Genomic DNA, 25,100 nt, shown 5'->3' on the forward strand with positions numbered 1-25,100 from the left:
TGCGACTGTGGATGACTGTGGATGCAGAGCGGTAGTGCGACTGTGGATGCAGAGCGGTAGTGCGACTGTGGATGCAGAGCGGTAGTGCGACTGTGGATGCAGAGCGGTAGTGCGACTGTGGATACAGAGCGGTAGTGCGACTGTGGATGCAGAGCGGTAGTGCGACTGTGGATGCAGAGCGGTAGTGTGACTGTGGATGCAGAGCGGTAGTGTGACTGTGGATGCAGAGCGGTAGTGCGACTGTGGATGCAGAGCGGTAGTGTGACTGTGGATGCAGAGCGGTAGTGTGACTGTGGATGCAGAGCCGTAGTGTGACTGTGGATGCAGAGCCGTAGTGTGACTGTGGATGCAGAGCGGTAGTGTGACTGTGGATGCAGAGCGGTAGTGTGACTGTGGATGCAGAGCGGTAGTGTGACTGTGGATGCAGAGCGGTAGTGTGACTGTGGATGCAGAGCGGTAGTGTGACTGTGGATGCAGAGCGGTAGTGTGACTGTGGATGCAGAGCGGTAGTGTGACTGTGGATGCAGAGCGGTAGTGTGACTGTGGATGCAGAGCGGTAGTGTGACTGTGGATGCAGAGCGGTAGTGTGACTGTGGATACAGAGCGGTAGTGTGACTGTGGATACAGAGCGATAGAGTGACTGTGGATGCAGAGCGGTAGTGTGACTGTGGATGCAGAGCGGTAGTGGGACTGTGGATGCAGAGCGGTAGTGTGACTGTGGATGCAGAGCGGTAGTGTGACTGTGGATACAGAGCGGTAGTGTGACTGTGGATACAGAGCGGTAGTGTGACTGTGGATACAGAGCGGTAGTGTGACTGTGGATACAGAGCGGTAGTGCGACTGTGGATGCAGAGCGGTAGTGCGACTGTGGATGCAGAGCGGTAGTGTGACTGTGGATGCAGAGCGGTAGGTAGTATGCCTGGTATAAGATTGTCATATCATAATATAGGTTAGTATAATTCAACACCACACCAGGATGCTAAACAATACAGCACAATAACATACAGGTTAGCGGTCCAAATGGTGTGTGTGTGTGTGTGTGTGCGCATGTGCATGCACACGTGTGAGGAAGTGAGTGGGAGTGGGTTTGAGGAAGTGAGTGAATGAGAGTGTGTTTGAGGAAGTGAGTGAGTGGGAGTGTGTTTGAGGGAAGTGAGTGAATGAGAGTCTAGGACAAAAAGGCTTCTCAACAGTTTTTACCCCCAAGCCATAAGACTCCTAAACAGGTAATCAAATGGCTACCTGGACTATTTGCATTGTGTGTCTCCCCAACCCCTCTTTTTACACTGCTGCTACTCTCTGTTTATCATATATGCATAGTCACTTTAATTATATCTACATACTACCTCAATCAGCCTGACTAACCGGTGTGTATGTAGCCTCGCTACTTTTATATCCTCTCTACTGTATATAGCCTCTCTACTGTATATAGCCTCTCTACTGTATATAGCCTCTCTACTGTATATAGCCTGTCTTTTTACTGTTGTTTTATTTCTTTACTTACCTATTGTTCACCTAATACATTTGTTGCACTACTGGTTAGAGCCTGTAAGTAAGCATTTCACTATAAGGTCTACTACACCTGTTGTATTCGGCGCACGTGACAAATAAACTTTGATTTGATTTGAGTGTGTTTGAGGAAGTGAGTGGGAGTGTGTTTGAGGAAGTGAGTGGGAGTTTGTTTCAGGAAGTGAGTGGGAGTGTTTTTCAGGAAGAGAGTGGGAGTGTTTTTCAGGAAGTGAGTGGGAGTTTGTTTCAGGAAGTGAGTGTACCTGAGGCTGAGTTTCTGCAGGGCTCCCAGGACATTCTCTCTGCTCACAGAGTCCTTCTCCTCTGTCCTTAGAGACTCAATGAGCAGCCTCAACAAAGACGGGACCTGGGACAGGTACACACGACCTGGAACACAATATACACACACACAACACAATCAGGGGTCACCACCATCGACCGAGGATTATAGCCTGGAATCCATGCTTCAAAATCACCATTTGCTTCATGGTGAAATCCCTGAGCAGTTTCCTTCCTCTCCGGCAACTGAGTTAGGAAGGACGCTTGTATATATCCACCTGTTGTATTCGGCGTATGTGACAAATAACATTTGACTTAATTTGATGTTTGTAGTGACTGGGTGTGCACATCTATCAATCGGTGCCCTTTAAAAAATGTTATTAAAAAAACAATTCCAGGGGGTGGATCAGCTTTAATATTGCGGATAGATTGTTGCTTCCATCAATGTAATTGTCTGCATCATTTCCAATCCTCCATATATTTTTGTGGTAAATATATATATATATATCTATATACACACACATACCCATATACATACATATAAATACATATAAATGAATATAAATATATACAAATATATACACACATGTATACATACACGCACGCACGCACGTGCACACACACACACACACACACACACACACACACACACACACACACACACACACACACATACATACATGCATACAGTTGAAGTCGGAAGTTTACACACATTTAGGTATGACTAATCAAAACTCGTTTTTCAACCACTCCACAAATTTCTTGTAACAAACTATAGTTTTGGCAAGTCGGTTAGGACATCTACTTTGTGCATGACATAAGTCATTTTTCCAACAATTGATTACAGACAGATTATTTCACTTATAATTCACTGTATCACAATTCCAGTGGGTCAGAAGTTTACACACACTAAGTTGACTGTGCCTTTAAAAATATACACACACACATATATATACACATATATATAAACATATATATAAACACACACACATATATATATATATATATATATGTGTGTGTTTATATATATATATATATATATATATATATATATAAACACATACACATATATATATATATATATATATATATATATATATATATATATATATATATATATATATATATAAACACACATATATATATATATATATACATATACATATATATATATGTGTGTTTATATATATATATATATATATGTGTGTTTATATATATATATATATATATATATATATATATATATATATATATATGTATGTGTTTATATATATAAACACATACATATATATATATATATATATATATATATATATATATATATATATAAACACACATATATATATATATATATATATATACATATACATATATATATATACATATATATATATATAAACACACATATATATATATATATATACATATACATATACATATATATATATACATATACATATACATATATATGTACATACATACTTTAAAAAAAAGAATATACCTTTATTATTCCCTGCAAACCCTACCATCCCTCCCCCAACTGGAGTAAACTCATAAACAATAACACTTAGGCTTCTACCTTCAGGTTATACATACTATACACATTTTACAGACACAATCTATTTTACAATAGTTATATTTTGTTTGTTTTTAGTCCTTCCTCTATTTCTGATGTCCGTCCAGTTTGATTTCTATTTGTAACTGTGCTATTTCACAACATTTCTGAACCAATATACATTTTACAGACACCCGTATGTTTTACATTGGTTATCTTGTTATTAGTCCCTCCCTTCAGCTCTATTCAACCCCTCCCATCTTGCTCTTAACACCATCCATCTAATTGGTGCCCTTCTTTACGCGATGTTGAAAAACCATAATAGCCATAATCTTGCTATAACAAAGAGGTTGAATACTTATTGACACAAGACATTTCAGCTTTTCATTTCTAGTTAATTGCAAAAAAAAAATGTATAGAAACAAAATTCCACTTTGACATTATGGGGCATTGTCTTTAGATCAGTGTCTTTAGATCAGTGTCTTTAGATCAGTGTCTTTAGATCAGTGTCTTTAGATCAGTGTCTTTAGTGTCTTTAGATCAGTGTCTTTAGATCAGTGTCTTTAGATCAGTGTCTTTAGATCAGTGTCTTTAGATCAGTGACACAAAATCTGAATTGAATCCATTTTAAATTCATGCTGTAACAAACACAATTTTGAAAAAGTCAAGGGGTGTGAATACTGTATGAAGGCACTGTATACCACAACACATTAAATAACATATGACTTACCCTCTGCGAGGGATGCGAAAGCATTGATGAGACGAGCCATGTACTGCCTGACCATCTCGTTCTTCGACCTCATCAAGAGGAGCACAGATTTCTGCAAAACATATTCCAACGCAGATTTTTTTCATGGGAAATCCACTGGGAGATTCGTTATAATGGACAACGGACAATGGATCGTGAACTGTTTCACATGCAAGTTACTGTACATAGTCTAACATCTATTGTTTCCCATAGGCAATTTGGAAAAACACTACTGTGGGGTTGTATCTGGTTGGCAAAAGAGAACCATCGTGCTCTCCCAGAAGCTTGGCTGGTGTGTTTTTTTATCCGTTATTTTACCAAGTAAGTTGACTGAGAACACATTCTCATTTACAGCAATGACCTGGGGAATAGTTACAGGGGAGAGGAGGGGGGATGAATGAGCCAATTGTAAACTGTAATCAATGAAGACACGTTGAAACTGTCAAAGTCAAATAATTTCTCAAAAACTTTTCCATTTATATGTGGACTACGAGCCAAAGTCTCAAGCCAGCCGCCGCACAAAACTACCCTCATCACATGACATTGGAGCAGGCCAGGGGAGAACCCCCTCCCCCTTCTCATTGAAGCAATGGAAGTTCAAGGTCAACCGCGGTACTGCAGACATTGTTGACAGAAAAAAGGATCACCCATTATAGCAATTGGAAAAATTGAAAACTTTCTAGTAAAAAAAGATTATATATATTTTTTAAATAGAATAATTCTAGAGACAATAATGGTACCAATAAACGAGAGGCTACTCTGACAAACTGAGATCAATCTGATCTTCAATTCAAACAAACAATAGCTCAGGTCAATGAAGTGACAGATTGTATATTGCCTCCTAATATTGTACATAAACATATATACATACAGTACCAGTCAAATGTTTGAACACACCTACTCATTCAAGAGTGTTTCTTTATTTGTACTATTTTATAAATTGTAGAATAATAGCGAAGATATCAAAACTATGAAATAACACATATGGAATTATTTAGTCATGAAAAATGTGTTAAACAAATCAAAATATATTTGAGATTCTTCAAAGTAGCCACCCTTTGCCTTGATGACAGCTTTGCACATTCTTGGCATTTTCTCAACCAGCTTCATGAGGAAGTCACCTGGAATGCATTTCAATTAACAGGTGTGCCTTGTTAAAAGTATATTTCTGTAATTTCTTTCCTTCTTAATGAATTTGAGCCAATCAGTTGTGTTGCGACAAGGTAGGGTTGTATACAGAAGATATCCCTATTTGGTAAAAGATCAAGTACATATTATGGCAAGAACAGCTCAAATAAGCAAAGAGAAATAACAGTCCATCATTACTTTAAGACATGAAGGTTAGTCAATAGGGAAAATGACAAGAACTTTGAAAGTTTCTTCAAGTGCAGTCTCAAAAACCATCAAGCGCTGTGATGAAACTGGCTCTCATGAGGACCGCCACAGGAAAGGAAGACCCGGAGTTACCTAAATTCATTACAGTTAACTGCACCTGATTGCAACCCAAATAAATGTTTCACAGAGTTCAAGTAACAGACACATCTCAACATCAACTGTTCAGAAAAGACTATGTGAATCAGGCCTTTATGGTCGAATTGCTGCAAAGAAACCACTACTAAAGGACACCAATATGAAGAAGAGACTTGCTTGGGCCAAGAAAAACAAGCAATCGACATCAGACCGGTGGAAATCTGTCCTTTGGTCTGATGAGTCCAAATTTGACATTTTTGGTTCTAACTGCTGCTGCTGTATCTTTGTGAAACGCAGAGGAGGTGAACAGATGATCTCTGCATGTGTGGTTCCCACCATGAAGCATGGAGGAGGAGGTGTGATGGTCTGGGGGTGCTTTGCTGGTGACACTGTCAGTGATTTATTTAGAATTCAAGGCACACTTAACCATCATGTCTACCACAGTGCTAAGTGGGACAAACATTTGTTTTTCAACAGGACAATGACCGAAAACACACCTCCAGGCTGTGTAAGGGCTTTTTGACCAAGAGGGAGAGTGATGGAGTGCTGGGCAAACCATCTTCTAACGAACCAGTGAATCGTAGGACCAATGAAACAGGGGCCCTCCTTCCCTAGTGTGGTAATTCTAGAAGCCAGGAGAAAAACGAAACTACTGGCACTGAATCGGAGGTTGAGGCTGTTTCGTAAAAGGTTAAAATAATGAGATGAAGATAGCATGTTTACTGAAGACAGTGAGATGTTCAATTGATTGTCTTTCTTACCAGGAGAGAGAGAGAAGAGAGAGAGAGAGAGAGAGAGAGAGAGAGAGAGAGAGAGAGAGAGAGAGAGAGAGAGAGAGAGAGAGAGATTTTAAACCGGCACATTACTACTGTCAAATTAAATGTGGTATCTAGCCTACTTGAGAGAGGCTGGTGAACTTTGGCCTTACCAAAAAGAGTTCATGACCTACCACCATTTCCAATATGAAATCATCCCAACATTTAGAACCTGTGAAAGCCTGTGAGTGGTATCTTTAGCCATTCAAGAGATCCATTAAATGAAACAAAAAGGCCTAATTCAGATTCTTCTCTTTGAAGAGTGCACTTAGCAATGCTTCACACCCTTAAGGGGAAGTGAACGAGTGCCCACTTTGGGGAGGAGAGAATCGTGACAAAGCCCCTATGGTTCTGTTAGATAATATGTCTAATTGGTTACCTCATGGTTGTACCGGAACCTAATGCCACCCTGTAAGTGCCGAGGTGAAGTTTCCCCATAGGTACAGATCTAAGATCAGTTTCTCCATCTGCCAATCGTAACATTCACCATTATTGGGGAAAATGCTAAACTGACCCAAGATCAGTGTCAAATGGCAATTTCACCCAACACCAACACCCTACCCTGCCTGTTTTAATTGTATTTTTATTTCACCTTTATTTAACCAGGTAAGCTAGTTGGGAACAAGTTCTCATTTACAACTGCGATCTGTCCAAGATAAAGCAAAGCAGTGCGACAAAAACAACAACATAGAGTTACACATAAACAAAAGTACAGTCAATAACACAAAATAAAAATAGAAAAATCTATGTACAGTGTGTGCAAATGTAGAAGAGTAGGGAGGTAGGCAATAAATAGGCCCTAGAGGTGAAAATAATTACAATTTAGCATTAACACTGGAGTGATAGATGTGCAGATGATGATGTGCAAGTAGAGATACTGGGGTGCAAAAGAGCAAGAGGGTAAGTAATAATATGGGGATGAGGTAGTCTGGTGTGCTATTTACAGATTGGCTATGTACAGGTATAGTGATCGGTAAGCTGCTCTGACAGCTGATGCTTAAAATTAGAGGGGGAGATATAAGACTAATGCTTCAGTGATTTTTGTAATTCGTTCCAGTCATTAGCAGCAGAAAACTGGAAGGAAAGGCGGCCAAAGGAGGAATTGGCTTTGGGGATGACCAGTGAAATATACCTGCTGGAGCACATGCTACGGGTGGGTGCTGCTATGTTGACCAGTGAGCTGAGATAAGGCAGGGTTTTACCTAGCAAAGACTTATAGATGACCTGGAGCCAGTGGGTTTGGCAACGAATATGAAGGAAATTTCAGAATTTTTGGTGGCCTTCCTAAGCCAGGTTTCAGACAAGACTAGGACATCCAGGTTGGCGGAGTGTGCTAAAGCAGTGAATAAAACAAACTTAGGAGGGAGAAGGCTTCTAATGGTAACCCACCTGTCTGGTGCTGTGGCAATCTAGGAGGTCGTTGCTGACGTAGGCCTGCAGTACCGTGTCCCTCTGCTCACCTTGGAGAGAACGGGTCAGTCTCTGGGGATAGGAGAACACACAAGGTGATGACACAGACAGGCAGACAGACTGGCAAACAGACAGATAGACAGGCAGGTAGGCAGACAGACCGGCAGACAGACCAGCAGACAGGCACAGAGACCTAGAGACACAGAGGCAAAGAGACACAGAGACAGAGAGTCATCGATGCACAGAGACAGACAGGCACAGAGAGAGAGAGACACACAGAGTGAAAGGGAGACACAGAGAAAGAGAGGCGGAGAGACACAAAGACACAGAGACAGATATACATAGAGACATAGACAGATAGAGACAATGAGACAGAGACACATAAAGACAGATATACACAGAGACAGAGACATAGAGACAGACAGAGACACATGGAGACAGAGACACATGGAGACAAAGAGACAGAGACATAGAAACAGAGACACATAGAGACAGAGACAAAGACATAGACACAGAGACAGACACAGAGACACATTGAGACAGAGACATAGACACATTGAGACAGAGACAAAGAGACAGACACAGAGACATAGAAACAGAGACGCATAGAGACAGAGGCAAAGAGACAGAGAGACAGAGACATTGAGACAGAGACACATAGAGACAGAGACACAGAGATACATAGAGTCAGAGCAGTAGCAGTAGGCCTAGGCATGTCCAGGCTGTCTGACTGACCCAGCACAGGGCCTGGAGCAGCAGGGCCTTGAGTCTGTCTGATCCCCCCAGCAAGTCTCTCTTCAGCTTGTCATAGTCCAGAGAGGGCAGCAGCGGCACCTCCTTAGGCCTCCTGTATAGGGGAGATGGTGGGTGTTTTTCACAAACTCTCTGCTGTAGTTTGTATTTATTGTGGATTCCCATTAGTTCCTGCCAAGGCAGGAGCTACTCTTCCTGGGGTTTATTATGGATCCCCATTAGTTCTTGTCAAGGCAGCAGCTACTCTTCCTGGGGTTTATTATGGATCCCCATTAGTTCCTGCCAAGGCAGCAGCTACCCTTCCTGGGGTTTATTATGGATCCCCATTAGTTCCTGTCAAGGCAGCAGCTACTCTTCCTGGGGTTTATTATGGATCCCCATTAGTTCCTGTCAAGGCAGCAGCTACTCTTCCTGGGGTTTATTATGGATCCCCATTAGTTCCTGCCAAGGCAGCAGCTACCCTTCCTGGGGTTTATTATGGATCCCCATTAGTTCCTGCCAAGGCAGCAGCTATTCTGCCTGGGGTTAAGCAACATTAAGGCAGTTGTATACAATTAAAAACATTGCATTACATTACCCAACAGAATTCACAACACATTAAGTGTGTGCCCTCAGACCACTACTCTACAACTACTCTACGACCAAAAGTATGTGGACACCTGCTCGTCAAACATCTCACTACAAAATCATGGGCATTAATATGGAGTTGGTCCCCACTTTGCTACTATAACAGCCTCCACTCTTCTGGGAAGGCTTTCCACTAGATGTTGGAACAGTGCTGTGGGGACTTGCTTCCATTCAGCCACAAGAGCATTAGTGAGGTCGGACACTGATGTTGGGCGATTAGGCCTGATTAGGCCTGGCTCGCAGTCTGCGTTCCAATTCATCACAAAGGTGTTCGATGAGGTTGAGGTCAGTGCTTTGTGCAGGCCAGTCAAGTTCTTCGACACCGACCTCAACAAACTATTTCTGTGTGAACCTCGATTTTTGCACGAGGGCATTGTCATGCTGAAACAGGAAAGGGCCTTTCCCAAACTGTTGTCACAACGTTGGAAGCACAGAATAATCTAGAATGTCATTGTATGCTGTAGCGTTAAGATTTCCCTTCATTGGAACAAAGGGGCCTAGCACCAACCATGAAAAACAGCCCCAGACCATTATTCCTCCTCCACCAAACTTTACAGTTGTCACTATTTATACGGGCAGGTAGCATTCTCCTCACATCCGCCAAACCCAGATTTGTCCGTCGGACTGCAAGATGGTGAAGAGTCATTCATCACTCCAGAGAACTCATTTCCACTGTTCTTGAGTCCAATGGCGGCGAGCTTTACACCACTCCAGCCGACGCTTGGCATTGCGCACAGTGATCTTAGGCTTGTGTGTGACTGCTTGGCCATGGAAACTTATTTCATTAAGCTCCCGATGAACAATTATTGGTGCTGATGTTGCTTCCAGAGGCAGTTTGGAATTCGGTAGTGAGTGTTGCAACCGAGGACAGACAATTTTTTACGCGCTTCAGCACTTGGCGGTCCCGTTCTGTGATCGTGTGTGGCCTACCACTTCGCGGCTGAGCCGTTGTTGCTCCTAGACATATCCACTTCACAATAACAGCACTTACAGTTGACCGGGGCAGCTCTAGCAGGGCAGAAATTTGACGAACTGACTTGTTGGAAAGATGTCATCCTATGACGATGCCACGTTGAAAGTCACTGTGCTCTTCAGTAAGGCCATTCTACTGCCAATGATTACATGGTGGTGTGCTCAATTTTATACACCTGTCAGCAACGGGTGTGGCTGAAATAGCCCAGAATCCACTAATTCGAAGGGGTGTCCACATACTTTTGTATATATAGTGTATCTACAACACAAAATCCATGTGTGTACAGTGTATACAGTATGTTATCGTGCGTGTGTGTGTATGTGTGTGTCTGTGCCTGTGTGTGTGTCTCTTCACAGTCCCTGCTGTTTCATAAGGTGTATTTTTTATCTGTTTTTAAATCTGATTCTACTTCTTGCATCAGTTACTTGATGTAGAATAGAGTTCCATGTAGTCATGGCTCTATGTAGTACTGGGGAATAGAGTTCCATGTAGTCATGGCTCTATGTAGTAATGTTGCCCCTCCCATAGTCTGTTCTGGACTTGGGGACTGTGAAGAGACCTCTGGTGTCATGTCTTGTGTGGGGATATGTATGGGTGTCTGAGCTGTGTGCCAGTAGTTCAAACAGACACCTCGGTGCATTCAACATGTCAATACCTCTCACAAAAACAAGTAGTGATGAAGTCAACAATCTCTCCTCTACTTTGAGCCAGGAGAGATTGACATGCATATCTCCGTGTACATCTAAGGTCCGGCCGTGCTGCCTCGTTCAGGAACAATTGTAATTTTCCTTAGCCCCTCTTTGTGGAACCTAGTCCACAGTAGTCCAGGCGAGACAAATCTAGGGCCTGTAGGACCTGCCAGTTCACTGTGATAGTAAATCTCAGGTCATAGTAAACTAAGGACAGTTCACTGTGATGGTAAATCTCAGGTAATAGTAAACTAAGGACAGTTCACTGTGATGGTAAATCCCAGGTCATAGTAAACTAAGGACGGTTCACTGTGATAGTAAATCTCAGGTCATAGTAAACTAAGGACAGTTCACTGTGATGGTAAATCCCAGGTCATAGTAAACTAAGGACAGTTCACTGTGATGGTAAATCCCAGGTCATAGTTAACTAAGGACAGTTCACTGTGATGGTAAATCCCAGGTGATAGTAAACTAAGGGCAGTTCACTGTGATGGTAAATCAGTTCATGTCTTATGGAATTAAATATACCAGTGAGCCCATATTAAACTAAGAAGTTTATCTAAGGCGATGTAATGTAATCTAAGGCAAGGTCATGTAATCTAAGGTAATGTTTTATTTTTTTATTTTACCTTTATTTAACTAGGCAAGTCAGTTAAGAACAAATTCTTATTTTCAATGATGGTCTAGGAACAGTGGGTTGACGGTCTAGGAACAGATTTTTACCTTGTCAACTCGGGGATTCGATCTTGCAACCTTCCGGTTACTAGTCCAACGCTCTAACCACTAGGCTAACCTGCCTCCCCCAATGTAATCTAAGGTAATGTAATCTAAGGTAATGTAATGTAGTCTAAGGTAATGTAATGTAGTCTAAGGTAAGGTAATCTAAGGTAATGCAAAGTAATCTAAGGCAATGCAATGTAAAGTAATGTAATCTAAGGTAAAGTAATCTAAGGCAATGTAAAGTAATGTAATCTAAGGTAAAGTAATCTAAGGTAATGTAAAGTAATGTAATCTAAGGTAATGTAAAGTAATGTAATCTAAGGTAATGTAATGGGACTCCTGCACACTGTGTGCCATTTTTAACATTTATTAAGTGCTTTTTTTCAATATGACATTTTTCCCAGCAGGTTCCACACAACAACTCAATGAGGGGACTTACTGAGGTACAATAGACGCTCGTAGCAATGAGGAAGCCTGGGAGAGAGAAAGACAAATTGTAGTATTAGAGCAAATTGTAGTATTTTAACATTTCACCCACAACACCATCCCAGTGACACTGAGATTACTGACATATTTAGAGTCACTTCTTTTGTGTTTTTAATTGATCATCTTTTGACATAGAAAAGATGCCAAAACATAGGGGGTTTGTCCGTATCCAGCAGAAGAGGTATGTTCTTGCTCAGCTGTCTCATACTTACCCAAGTTTCCCTCGTCCTCCTAAAACAACGGTGGTTAAGTTAGGTTAACTGATGTGCTAACGGACGGGCAGGGGTTCATGCGTGTGCAGGTTATGGGTTTTGTCACATGCACAATACCTGGGCGTAACCTACGGCAACAGTGCCCATGCAATGAGTGACAGGGACACTGTCCAATCCAATGAGCAAGGAGGAACAACAAAGGGGCGAGGTGTTAGTAGTGAGCAGCAACCAATTCCTTTCGTGTTTCAAGAATTGCTGCACCTGTCCTATAGGCCTGGTATTGTAAGAGAGCTGTGGACGGAAACAGACCTAAAGCTAAGGCTTCGGCTGAGGTTTCAAAGTACTAATTAGTGTGTTTCCAACTGAAATCCAACCTCAAAACTGGATGATCAGCTTGAGGAAAAGGTCAGTGAGGTGATCCATATCATTTCTGACGTTGGTGTAGCTAGAACGTGATTGGGAGAAAGACTTGTCTTGGATTCTACTTTCCAAAAAAATGTCTGTTCCCATAAATGCATGAAGGGCTGGCAGGTGTTTATGTCATGTTCAGCCTGTGACATTTGACAGAGGATTTACTGTGACCAGTCTCCTACAGCAACTTCCACCAGAAAGGACATTGAGATATAGGAATGTTAAGGAGATTAGCCTTTCCCATGAATTCGCCTCTGTTAGTTTAATTGCCCCAAAACCCGAACTGAAAAAGGACGACAGGAACTTTAGGCCAGAACATGCAATGTGGTTACTTAGAATGGGACAGGAGTATTTTCAAAAAGGCAAGAAGACTATCAATTTTCGTCGATATTCCTCTTGAGTTATTTTTGGCCTTGTACAGTCTATTAAAATGGAGGTCATTGACTGACGAAAAGTTCTTGTTTTTAGCATGAAAAATATAAAAAACAATGTTTAAATGGTATATCTAAAATAATATTGCAGACAGTGGAATTAAATTCCCACACACAGATTGCAGAAATGTCGTATCTCTTTGTTATGCCTAATGGAGAAGACATATAATAAGCCATTGTTGCACTTACTATTTGATAAGTAGGTTTAATATTTGCATCCTAATATAATTCAGGTATTTGGGTGGACTGTCTGAGTTTTAGTTTCTCCCCATAGGCAGGTAGACACAGTGAAATCTTTTGAGAGCCATCTATAATAAATGGGAGAAGACTACGATAATTATACCGCAATTATGGTGTTGTGTTCCAATGGAGAACAAAGTAATTCTCTGTGTGGCTGTGGAAGAGGTTGACCCTAACTGGAAATCAACAATAGCTTAAAAACGTAAGTTCCAGTTGAAGGCTATTATGCAATTCTTTGCTTTTTTAATTTCCTTTTTTAAATATATAATTTTTTTAATAGTTTAGACGTTTTTCAGCTACTTTCCCCTATCTGGTTTTGCACTCTGGCATGGGAAAAGTGCTTAAAATAGGAAGTGAACTGGTATCATTATTCTTCTTTAATTCTCATAGGTCAGTTGGGACCAATGTTCCCTCTAAGCTGCGCGCAGCAGAAATATCAGCCCATGGAGAGAAGCAAGAAATGAAACTTCACTCAACTTTCCAGAGTTTTCCCCTGTTAGTTAACACTATCAATTCTCTTTACAGTGGCAATTGTGATCGAACCAATACAATATTAGCCACTTTCAATGCAACACACCAAGACAAAACAAACTATGCAAAATATTTTGTAGAAGGCAGAATGCTTCAGAGTAGGATTCTACGGCATTGACACACACGACTCAGCCCACACTCTATACTCTACACAGACCGGTGTGGCATAACAAACCAGACCTGCAGTAGGCCTATATGCAAATTGCCCATTTCCATATATGGATCTGTACCATTCACTTTGAACTGGACTGTGTTTACAGCATGAGTGGTTGTGTGTAGACGCGCTTGTTTCGAGATCAAAGCGAGAGCTGCATGTATCCACGTGTGCACATTTTGTTAATGTCCTTTGCTAGTTAGTGAGTTATTAGCTCAGTTATAGATAATTTGTAGTCAGCAATAGGGGAGTGATTGCTTCCTACAAGAGCACAAAACGACATCTTTGAAAAACGAGGCAGGTAAATATATATATTTTTTGTCTTAAAAGGGGCAGTGTTGTATTTTGAAACAGGCTTGAATAAACTAAGTAGCCAATAGGCAGAGGGTAGCATAATGTGTCTTTCTCTGTAATAATGGTATGGGAATAATAATGCATTTTATTTTGTAAAGTGGTTTCTTGCATCAAACAACACAACAACATTCAGTCACCCCCTTGTCTGAAGGACAAGTGGATAAACACGTTAATGTCAAGCCCTACATGTGTTTGTTTTTAAAGTCTCATGGAATGTAGGCCTACATTGAACACCACACATTGGCTGCTACTGTAGGCTGAGTGATAGAACAGCTATTTCCATGTTAAAATATTATGGGATGCATTTTCTCCATTGTTTCTGATGGTAGACCACTCTGGTAGGCCCTACATTATGTTCAAATAGCCACAGTAGCCTACCTGGCCACAGTTAAAACTGTAACTTAAATTGGGTAAAGCCTCAGTGTTCACAGTAAAACTGTAACTTAAAGCAGGTACAGCCTTAGTGTTCACAGTAAAACTGTAACCTAAAGCAGGTACAGCCTCAGTGTTCACAGTAAACCTGTAACTTAAAGTGGGTACAGCCTCAGTGTTCACAGTAAAACTGTAACTTAAAGCAGGTAGAGCCTCAGTGTTCACCGTAAAACTGTAACTTAAAGCAGGTAGAGCCTCAGAGTTCACAGTAAAACTGTAATTTAAAGCAGGTACAGCCTCAGTGTTCACAGTAAAACTGTAACTTAAAGCAGGTACAGCCTCAGTGTTCACAGTAAAACTGTAACTTAAAGTGGGTACAACCTCAGTATTCACAGTAAAACTGTAACTTAAAGCAGGTGCAGCCTCAGTGTTCACAGTAAAACTGTAACTTAGTGGGTACAGCCTCAGTGTTCACAGTAAAACTGTAACTTAAAGCAGGTACAGCCTCAGTGTTCACAGTAAAACTGTAACTTAAAGCAGGTACAGCCTCAGTGTTCACAGTAAAACTGTAACTTAAAGCAGGTACAGCCTCAGTGTTCACAGTAAAACTGTAACTTAAAGTGGGTACAACCTCAGTATTCACAGTAAAACTGTAACTTAAAGCAGGTACAGCCTCAGTGTTCACAGTAAAACTGTAACTTAGTGGGTACAGCCTCAGTGTTCACAGTAAACCTGTAACTTAAAGTGGGTACAGCCTCAGTGTTCACAGTAAAACTGTAACTTAAAGTGGGTACAGCCTCAGTATTCACAGTAAACACACACTGGAATTTTTTGGGGAATTTTACAGCAGACCCGAAATTTGCTCAGTGCCGAATTCTTTTTGAGGGAACATTATGTTGGGACTTGTATAAAAAGAAACAGAGAGGGCTGAGATCGATGTTGTCATACGTACAAGTGGCAAATTACCTTCCTGCCGGTATAGCCGACAGAGAGATGAGATGATGGCAATCTATGGACGGGGAACAAGTGGATGCTTAATGAAGTCGCTGGCTAAAACCACGGAGGTATTTCACCAAACAAGCTGCATCCTCGCGAGACAAAAAGGGACCCATTCTTACGCGAAACAAGGACAAACATCCCATTAAACGAATCGAATGAGAAGTAGAGAAAAAACACTGGAATACTGGGTCAATACAAGGAGCCATGTAAAGGTATAGGGGAGAGGAAGAGAGGTGGAGAGAGAGAGGGAGGGAGGGAGGGAGGGAGGGAGGGAGGGAGGGAGGGAGGGAGGGAGGGAGGGAGGGAGGGAGGGAGGGAGGAAGGGAGGGATAGACCGACAAGGCAAGGTGCGAGCAAGACGGGAGAACGGGGGGGGGGGTGGATGACAGCACAAAATGGATGAAAACTTCAGTAAAACTTACATATCCGTCATCATAAGGACTCATAGAGTAATATCCCTTCGTGGACAGACAATCACACAGAAACATACACACACACACACACACACATACACACACACACACACACACACACACACACACACACACACACACAAAAGAAAAGAAGCAGTTGAATTGAAGAAGTCAAAAAACACACAAGCTAACAGATACACTAAACTAGGCCAGTTCAAACCAAAATGAAGAAGCACATCAGGGATGTGGTCAGCACAACATTGAACGCGAGGAAACGGATCTATTGGATTGGATGTACTGTATAGGTCCATTTCAATGATATGAGAGTAGAGGGTATCATCAGAACACATCAGCCAGACCACCAAACATAGAACAAACTAGTTTTTTTTTTTTTGTTCCTTCTTTCGGAAACACAACAATTGCCTAGTGGACCTCAGCGAACACATACACATGTGATGTACCCTATGTATGTCGTGCAGATACGTACAGTACACTACCACGCAGGCACCCACGTTGACAAGTGGAGTGACAGAGCCTTTGGCTGGAGTGGGTACAGTACATTTTGGTGCTGAGTCAACGGAATGAGTCATTCTGTTAAAACCTCTCAATGACATGGCACTTTTGTATCAACCTTCTGCATCAGTACAGCATACTACATAACTTTACAGTATATCGTATCAACCTTCTGCATCAGTACAGCATACTACATAACGTTATAGTATATCGTATCAACCTTCTGCATCAGTACAGCATACTACATAACGTTAGAGTATATCGTATCAACCTTCTGCATCAGTACAGCATACTACATAAAGTTATAGTATATTATGTACAGGACGTTATCATCTCGCTCAGATTTTAGATTCAAGCTGTGGGGTGTGCTTGTGTGTGTTCTGTTTTTGGGGGTGACGTCCTTGAGAAACTCGGAATAAGTCTCAGACTGAGGAGTGCTGCTGTATTAACAGCAAACTGTTGTGAAAACGTAACAACAAAGTCAGGTTTATGCACTGGAAATACAGTATTATATAATTGGGTTCTAACTTTCCTACTTGGTTAACCTTTAGTCCTACCAACGTGAGGCTAAAGAAATATAATGTATTGCTACATAATGCTATGTCAAGTGTAAAATAAAAAATAAATCTAATTTTATTGGTCATCATACACGTGTTTAGCAGATGTTATTGCGGGTGTAGAGAAATGCATTAGAAAGTAATTCGCTCAGGAGAAAGTGGAGAGGCTATACTGTAGAAAGTACACTACCTTTCCCCATAAATGTTTCTTCTTCTACTAAAACGGCTCTACAGTGCTCATGGGAAATGGAGTGTTTCCTCATCAGTGAAGGGCGGTGTGTGTTGTCACTCACAGTGCCAGGCCTGGTGAAGTCGATGCTCTGCGCCGCACTCTGCCTCAGCTGGCTACTGAAGAGTCGCACACACATACTCTGGAGGTATTCTGGGGAGATCTGCAAAAACACAACAGCATCAGAACATCCCAACTGAGCTCTGACAGGAGGGAGGGAGGGAGAGAGAGGAAGGGGGAGGGAGGGAGGGGGAGGAAGATGGAGGGAGGGAGAGGGAGGGAGGGGGAGGGAGAGAGGAAGGGGGAGGGAGGAAGGGGGAGGGAGGAAGGGGGAGAGAGGAATGGGGAGGGAGGAAGGGGGAGGGAGGAAGCGGGAGGGAGGGAGGGAGGGAGGAAGGGGGAGGGAGGGAGGGAGGGAGGGAGGGAGGAAGAGGGAGGGAGGGAGGGAGGAAGAGGGAGGGAGGGAGGGAGGGAGGGAGGGAGGAAGAGGGAGGAAGGGAGGGAGGAAGAGGGCGGGAGGGGGAGGGAGGAAGGGGGAGGGAGGGAGGGAGGGAGGAAGGGAGGAAGGAAGAGGGAGGAAGGAAGGGGGAGGAAGGGCTTGCTATTTTTGTGTATGTTGTGAGTGTAGCCTAAAATCAGTCATCACGATGTAAAATGGTGCTATTATACTGTTTGCGCGTGTGTGTGTGTGTTTGGTTTTACTATCCTTGTGGGGACCAAAGACCTCACAAGGATAGTAAAACAAGGAAAATTCAGACAAATGGGGACATTTCACCAGTCCCAACAAGGAAAAAGGCTATTTTAGGGTTAGGTTAAGGAGTTAGAGTTTGTGGTTAGGGGTTATGGAAAATATAATTTTGAATGGGAATCAATTGTTTGGTCCCAACAAGGATTGTAAAACAAGGAAAACTTGGACAAGTGGGGACATTTCGCCAGTCCATCAACCCGGGGGCCCATCAGGGGTGCGTGCTTAGTCCCCTTCTGTACTCCCTGTTCACCCACGACTCCTACACCATCATTAAGTTTGCTGATGACACGACGATGGTTGGCCGTATCACTAACGACGACGAGACAACCTTTAGGGAGGAGGTCAGTGAGACCTGGCAGTGGGGTTCCAGGAAAACAACTCCTCCCTCAACGCAAGCAAAACAAAGGAGCTGTTTGTGGACTAAATCACTAAGGAATCATGTGTGTGCGTGTTGCCTGTTTCAAAGGGATTGTTGTATCTGTAGCCTGGGTAACAGTCTGTCGGTGCTATCATGCCACTCATTGTCATGCTAAATAGGCAAACAAACTGGGATTCGCCCCCCCCCCCCCCCCCCCCCCCTCAAGTTGAAATCGAATCCAAGGTGATTTTTTGCATACACAGATTTTCAGACGTTATCACAGGTGTAGCTAAATGCTTGTGTTTCTATTCTAACTCCAACAGTGAGTGCAGTAATATCTAGCAATACAATAATACACACATAATCCCAAAAAGTACAAAACAAGATATTAAGAAATATCAGAACGAGCAATGTCAGCGTCCGTAATATATATATAAATAAATATATACACACAGAGTGTACAAAACATTAGGAACACCTGCTCTGTCCATGACATAGACTGACCAGGTGAGTCCAGGTGAAAGCTATGATCTCTTATTGATGTCACGTGTTAAATTCACTTCAAATCAGTGTAGACGAAGGGGGAGGAGACAGGTTGAAGAAGGATTTTTAAGCAACTCAATATTAGGAAGGTGTTCTTAACGTTTTGTACACTCAGTGTATACATGGTGTGTATGGACAGTATATGAATAGAAAAGGCGTGTGCAGCAGTAGTTAAATAGGATGAGTCATGACTAGAATACAGTATAAAGTGGGTAAAACAGTATGTAAACATTGTTGACAGATCTGGGACCAGGCTAATATAACTTGTACATGTTAGGCCCTACCATTTTCCCACTGACTGTAGCCTCCAGAGAGTCCACCAGCTCGGCAGTGACTCCTATCAGGTTGTGGTGATCGGCCTGCATCTTATTGAACCTCCTCATGTAGCTGCTGGTCCTCTTCTCTGCTTCGGCCAGCTGCAGCTGCAGCTGCTGTATGGTGTCTGTAAACACATTTAGAACACACACACACACACACACACACACAAACAAACACAAAAATAGAATCAAAACAGTCACACACACATAAGCACACAAACATCTAGCAATTATTTAAGTCCCATAGCAGTAGAATGACCAGAATGGGAATCACCATTCAAGTCAATGAGGCCATGATGAATGGACTGGAGGCCATGAAGCACAGCAGCAAGTCAGTAATAACCTACGTCTGTGATAGCTAATCAATAACCAGAAGAATACCTCAATCACCTTGTTAACCAGACAGTTAATAAGCTAGCTAGCTAGTTCAGTGAGCTAGCTAACACTGTATAAACCATCGGGGGAAAACAAAATGGTTGACTATAGTAAAGTATTCTATATTCTATATAATATACATCTATATTTAGTAAGCACACACTTATGTGTATAACTAGGTGTATAACTAGGCTTAGTTTGAACTTTCACATTGCTAGTGCAATCGGCCCAGGGTTCAATTTGTGGTTCATCAACAGTCAATTTCGCTGACATTACAAAAATGTGAATGCAAATTCCATATTACCATGGCAATTCCATCATCAGTTGATAACAATCCAAAATTACCCTGGCAACTGTACTGGCTGACATGCATTTAGGTTACAGTATTAACTCATGCATTTGCAGCACCAGTATGTGTCCGTCATTGGCTCTAACCTTCAATATTGAGATGTGTGTATACCACGTTTACTCAAGGATAAGTCACAACACAAGGAATCATAGTATGTATGATGACTCATGATGCTCATTCAGCACAGTCTACAGTAGGTATTTTGTCAAGTGAAAGAAGTGAAAGAATTCCACATACGTGTTTAGACAGTGACAGGTATGAAAGTCTATCTGATGTTAAAAAAAAAAATATAATAATAATAATATGCTCTTTAGAAAAAGACTGGAGAAGGACAATGATGGAAATAGAATGACAATAGAATGGAAAGCATATATTATATTTCTATGGGTACAATCACCTTTGGTGTTCCTTCCGCCATCCTTCTGCGTAACGCCCACGTCAAAGAAACAATACACGATCGTATTCGGTATCGCTTGCCGTGCGGCAGCAGAGACAACAGTCTATCACATTACTGAGACATTTTCAACATTTGCAAAGGATATACTGCCTCGTTATATCTGACAGGTGTTTGTCTTTGCAAATGAAATGACGGCCGCCTTTCAGTGTTTGTTAAAGGTACGCATCACAAGCAGAAAAAAAAGGTAGAACAGTTTTTTTTAAGGCAACATTGGTTGGTAAACACTACCGGTACTAATGTCCATCAGGCCGGAACAGCGGAGAGGAGGAACTCCCACGCAGACAGTAAACAAGCTTTGTCGTCTTGACAGTTGGGTAAAGGCTGGGCTCCATAAATATTATGATAATATTATAATCCTGAAGGATTTTCACGGGGGGGGGTTTAATGACGTGAATGGACGAGAAAGGAAAATCTATACATTGTGTTTTCATATGAAAGCTACAATTGTTCTGATGTCATCGCCTTATGGAATTCTCTCACTTACTTTCCCTTACACCATTATAAGTGTAAGAGGCGGGATCAGATGGTTGTTTTTTGCACTCGAACATAGCCCGGCTTTCACAATATCAAAATCAGCATGATGCTTGGGGAGGTTGCTGGATGGTATACAGTCGAGTGATTACCTGAATCTTAACCGTCACTTTAGTGGCTGAAATTAAAGCTTTTTATTGGAGTCTTGAATACGCTTCGCAGATGAGAGCAAGAGCTAGCTGTATTTGGAGTGGCTTGAATCAGAGAGTCATTCTCAGGTTTTGTTCCCCTCACTTACTGATTTTTTGTTTTGTTTTTTGTCCTTTTCTCTCTCTAGAATACGCTACAGGACTTTCACTTAGCATTCACTGATGCCTCAAACGTTTCTAAGCCATCTCTGTAACTAAGGATGGTAAAAGCATTCTTTGAATACAGAGAACCTTAGGAAACTGGCCAATGGCTACTTGGGCAAAGTGAGAATAGAGCGTTACTACTTGAACAACTGTTGGTTAACACCTCAGTTCCTCTGTTTAGGAGGATCTAAGTACAATGCCCTGATAATGGTCGTTTGAGACTGAAATAAATCGTTGTTGTGCACTGACTGTAAAGACTCTATTCTCAGACTATGAGGAGTCGAAAGTATCGAACGAAAGTTAGTGGTCAATTTTGTCATTTAAAAAAACTGACACAGGCATTTTCCCACCTCTTACGCCAAGGTTGGTCATTTAGCTGTCTAATATCAGCTCACTTGAGCTGAGGTGGGAGGGTTGGAAATAATGTAGGTATGTCTTTAAAAACAAATTCTTATTTTCAATGACGGCCTAGGAACAGTGGGTTATCTGCCTCGTTCAGGGGCAAAACGACAGATTTGTACCTTGTCAGCTCGGGGATTCGATCTTGCAACTTTTCGGTTACGAGTCTAAAGCAATAACCACTAGGCTACGCTGCCGCCCCAGCGGCAAGGACTGGGAGACTAGGATCAGGATCAAGATCGAGGGAAAGATGAACAGAGCAAAGGACAGAGAGATCCTTGATGAAAACCTTCTCCAGAGCGCTCAGAACTTCAGACTGGGGTGAAGGTTCAGCTTCCAACGGGACAACGACCCTAAGCACACAGCCAAGACAACGCAGGAGTGGCTTCGGTACAAGTCTCTGAATGTTATTGAGTGGCCCAGCCAGAGCTCGGACTTGAACCAAATTGAACATCTCTGGAGAGACATGAAAATAGCTGTGCAGCGACGCTCCCCATCCAACCTGACAGATCATGAGAGGATCTGCAGGGAAGAATGGGAGAAACTCCCCAAATACAGGTGTGCCAAACTTGTAGCGTCCTACCCAAGAAGACTATAATCTGTAATCGCTGCCAAAGGTACTTCAACAAAGTAGTGTATTTAATACATTTGCAACAATTTCTAAAATACTGTTTTTGCTTTTTCATTATGGGGTATTGTATGTAGATTTAATACATTTTAGAATACGGCTGTAAAGTAACAAAATGTGAAAAAGGTCCAGGGGTCTGAATACTTTCCAAATGTACTGTACATTTGCCTGTTTGTTTGTTTACCTTTCACATTCCCCCTTTCTCTTTATATTGGATATTTTTTCCAGCTCTTGTGAAAGCTGTAGCTGTGCGTAAAATCCTCCGTACTCTACGTTGTCTTAGGTCTAATGTTATATGCCCACGGCCACGGGGAGCAATTATGGTGCCTGTAACTGTATTTAGACAGCCTATTTAAAACAAGTTGTTGTTAAGTTTTATTTTAATTCGATTTAGGTCTAATCAATAGTGAATTGACAACCATGCTTATTGTTGAATGCTTATTGACCATGTTTGGCTTAGCTCAGACATAAATCATTTTACACTAGGCCTATTTCAGTGTTAATCCTATGTTCATTTTTTAGATAGTTTTTATACTGAAGCCATGCAATTAGCCTACTTAGAACAATGTGGATTGCAAACATGCTCAACATATTTCTGGGATTCTTTTATTTATTTATCCGTTATTTTACCAGGTAAATTGACTGAGAACATGTTCTCATTTGCAGCAACGACCTGGGGAATAGTTACAGGGTAGAGGAGGGGGATGAATGAGCCAATTGTAAACTGGGGATTATTAGGTGACCATGATGGTTTGAGGGCCACATTGGGAATTTAGCCAGGACACCGATGTTAACACCCCTACTCTTACGATAAGTGACATGGGATCTTTAATGACCTCAGAGAGTCAGGACACCCGTTTAAGGTCCCATCCGAAAGACGGCACCCTACACAGGGCAGTGTCCCCAATCACTGCCCTGGGGAATTGGGATATTTTTTAGACCAGAGGAAAGAGTGCCTCCTACTGGCCCTCCAACACCACTTCCAGCAGCATCTGGTCTCCCATCCAGGAACTGACCAGGACCAACCCTGCTTAGCTTCAGAAGCAAGCCAGCAGTGGTATGCAGGGTCTTGAATGTCGGGACAATCCTTGTACGGTAGGGGAACAAAAAAAATTTAATAGTTGATAAACATGTATTTTGTTGCATTAGTTGTTATTTGCTAGGCCAATTTGTTGCAGGCTCTGTCGTAACCGGCCGCGACCGGGAGGTCCGTGGTGCGACGCACAATTGGCCTAGCGTCGTCCGGGTTAGGGAGGGTTTGGCCGGTAGGGATATCCTTGTCTCATCGCGCACCAGCGACTCCTGTGGCGGGCCGGGCGCAGTGCACACTAACCAATGTTGCCAGGTGCACGGTGTTTCCTCCGACATATTGGTGCAGCTGGCTTCCGGGTTGGATGCGCACTGTGTTAAGAAGCAGTGTGGCTTGGTTGGGTTGTGTATCTGAGGACGCATGACTTTCAAACTTCGTCTCTCCCGAGCCCGTACGGGAGTTGTAGCGATGAGACAAGATAGTAGCTACTAACAATTGGATACCACGAAAAAGGTGTATATAAAAAAATATATATATAAAATAAAGAAAAGTTTGAGGACATTACGAAAACATGAATTCACATTCCCATTCCCAGTTTGGAGATGCCAGCCCTAGCCTATAGGCCTACTGTTTCTAATGTAGATAACACAGCTTCATGGAATCAAAACATTGCATTTTAAAGAGAGAGCATTGCGCCTACTGTTTCTAATGTAGATAACACAGCTTCATGGAATCAAAACATTGCATTTTAAAGAGAGAGCACTGCGCCTTGATTCCACTGGAATTTTTTTTTAATGCGCCAGAGTTGAACATATTCCCGCTATTTATCCAGACACCAAAAAAAAAAGCTGAACAGATGAACACATTTTGATTTGCATCGCAATTATGATCCCAATAGTAGGTCTGACTCTACTTCTATGGTAGGCTACTGTTTTTAACAGATAAGGATGACATGGGTTCATGGTAGGCTACTGTTTTTAACAGATATGGATGACATGGGTTCATGGTAGGCTACTGTTTTTAACAGATAAGGATGACATGGGTTCATGGTAGGCTACTGTTTTTAACAGATATGGATGACATGGGTTCATGGTAGGCTACTGTTTTTAACAGATATGGATGACATGGGTTCATGGTAGGCTACTGTTTTTAACAGATATGGATGACATGGGTTCATGGTAGGCTACTGTTTTTAACAGATATGGATGACATGGGATTGATGGTAGGCTACTGTTTTTAACAGATAAGGATGACATGGGTTCATGGTAGGCTACTGTTTTTAACAGATATGATGACATGGGTTCATGGTAGGCTACTGTTTTTAACAGATAAGGATGACATGGGTTCATGGTAGGCTACTGTTTTTAACATATATGGATGACATGGGTTCATGGTAGGCTACTGTTTTTAACAGATAAGGATGACATGGGTTCATGGTAGGCTACTGTTTTTAACAGATATGGATGACATGGGTTCATGGTAGGCTACTGTTTTTAACAGATAAGGATGACATGGGTTCATGGTAGGCTACTGTTTTTAACAGATATGGATGACATGGGTTCATGGTAGGCTACTGTTTTTAACAGATATGGATGACATGGGTTCATGGTAGGCTTATCAAA

The 25,100-nt window shown here is 41.9% G+C and overlaps 1 protein-coding gene across 1 annotated transcript in view; it reads right to left on the bottom strand.

Annotated features, from left to right (window-relative positions):
* Positions 1-125: 125 nt before the first annotated feature.
* LOC139400204 (lisH domain-containing protein ARMC9-like) overlaps positions 126-25,100 on the bottom strand; it is a gene marked incomplete at both ends in the record, with an annotated part of 29,341 nt that continues 4,366 nt past the window's right edge. The window contains 10 exons of the mRNA XM_071145194.1: positions 126-765; positions 1,773-1,896; positions 4,074-4,164; positions 7,766-7,858; positions 8,522-8,633; positions 11,988-12,022; positions 16,161-16,196; positions 17,515-17,613; positions 19,384-19,541; positions 20,538-20,562. Coding sequence (XP_071001295.1) covers positions 126-765; positions 1,773-1,896; positions 4,074-4,164; positions 7,766-7,858; positions 8,522-8,633; positions 11,988-12,022; positions 16,161-16,196; positions 17,515-17,613; positions 19,384-19,541; positions 20,538-20,562 — 1,413 coding nt within the window. The remainder of the gene's footprint in view (positions 766-1,772; positions 1,897-4,073; positions 4,165-7,765; positions 7,859-8,521; positions 8,634-11,987; positions 12,023-16,160; positions 16,197-17,514; positions 17,614-19,383; positions 19,542-20,537; positions 20,563-25,100) is intronic.

This window comes from Oncorhynchus clarkii, unplaced genomic scaffold, assembly GCF_045791955.1.
Source record: "Oncorhynchus clarkii lewisi isolate Uvic-CL-2024 unplaced genomic scaffold, UVic_Ocla_1.0 unplaced_contig_3454_pilon_pilon, whole genome shotgun sequence".
Taxonomy (NCBI): domain Eukaryota; kingdom Metazoa; phylum Chordata; class Actinopteri; order Salmoniformes; family Salmonidae; genus Oncorhynchus; species Oncorhynchus clarkii.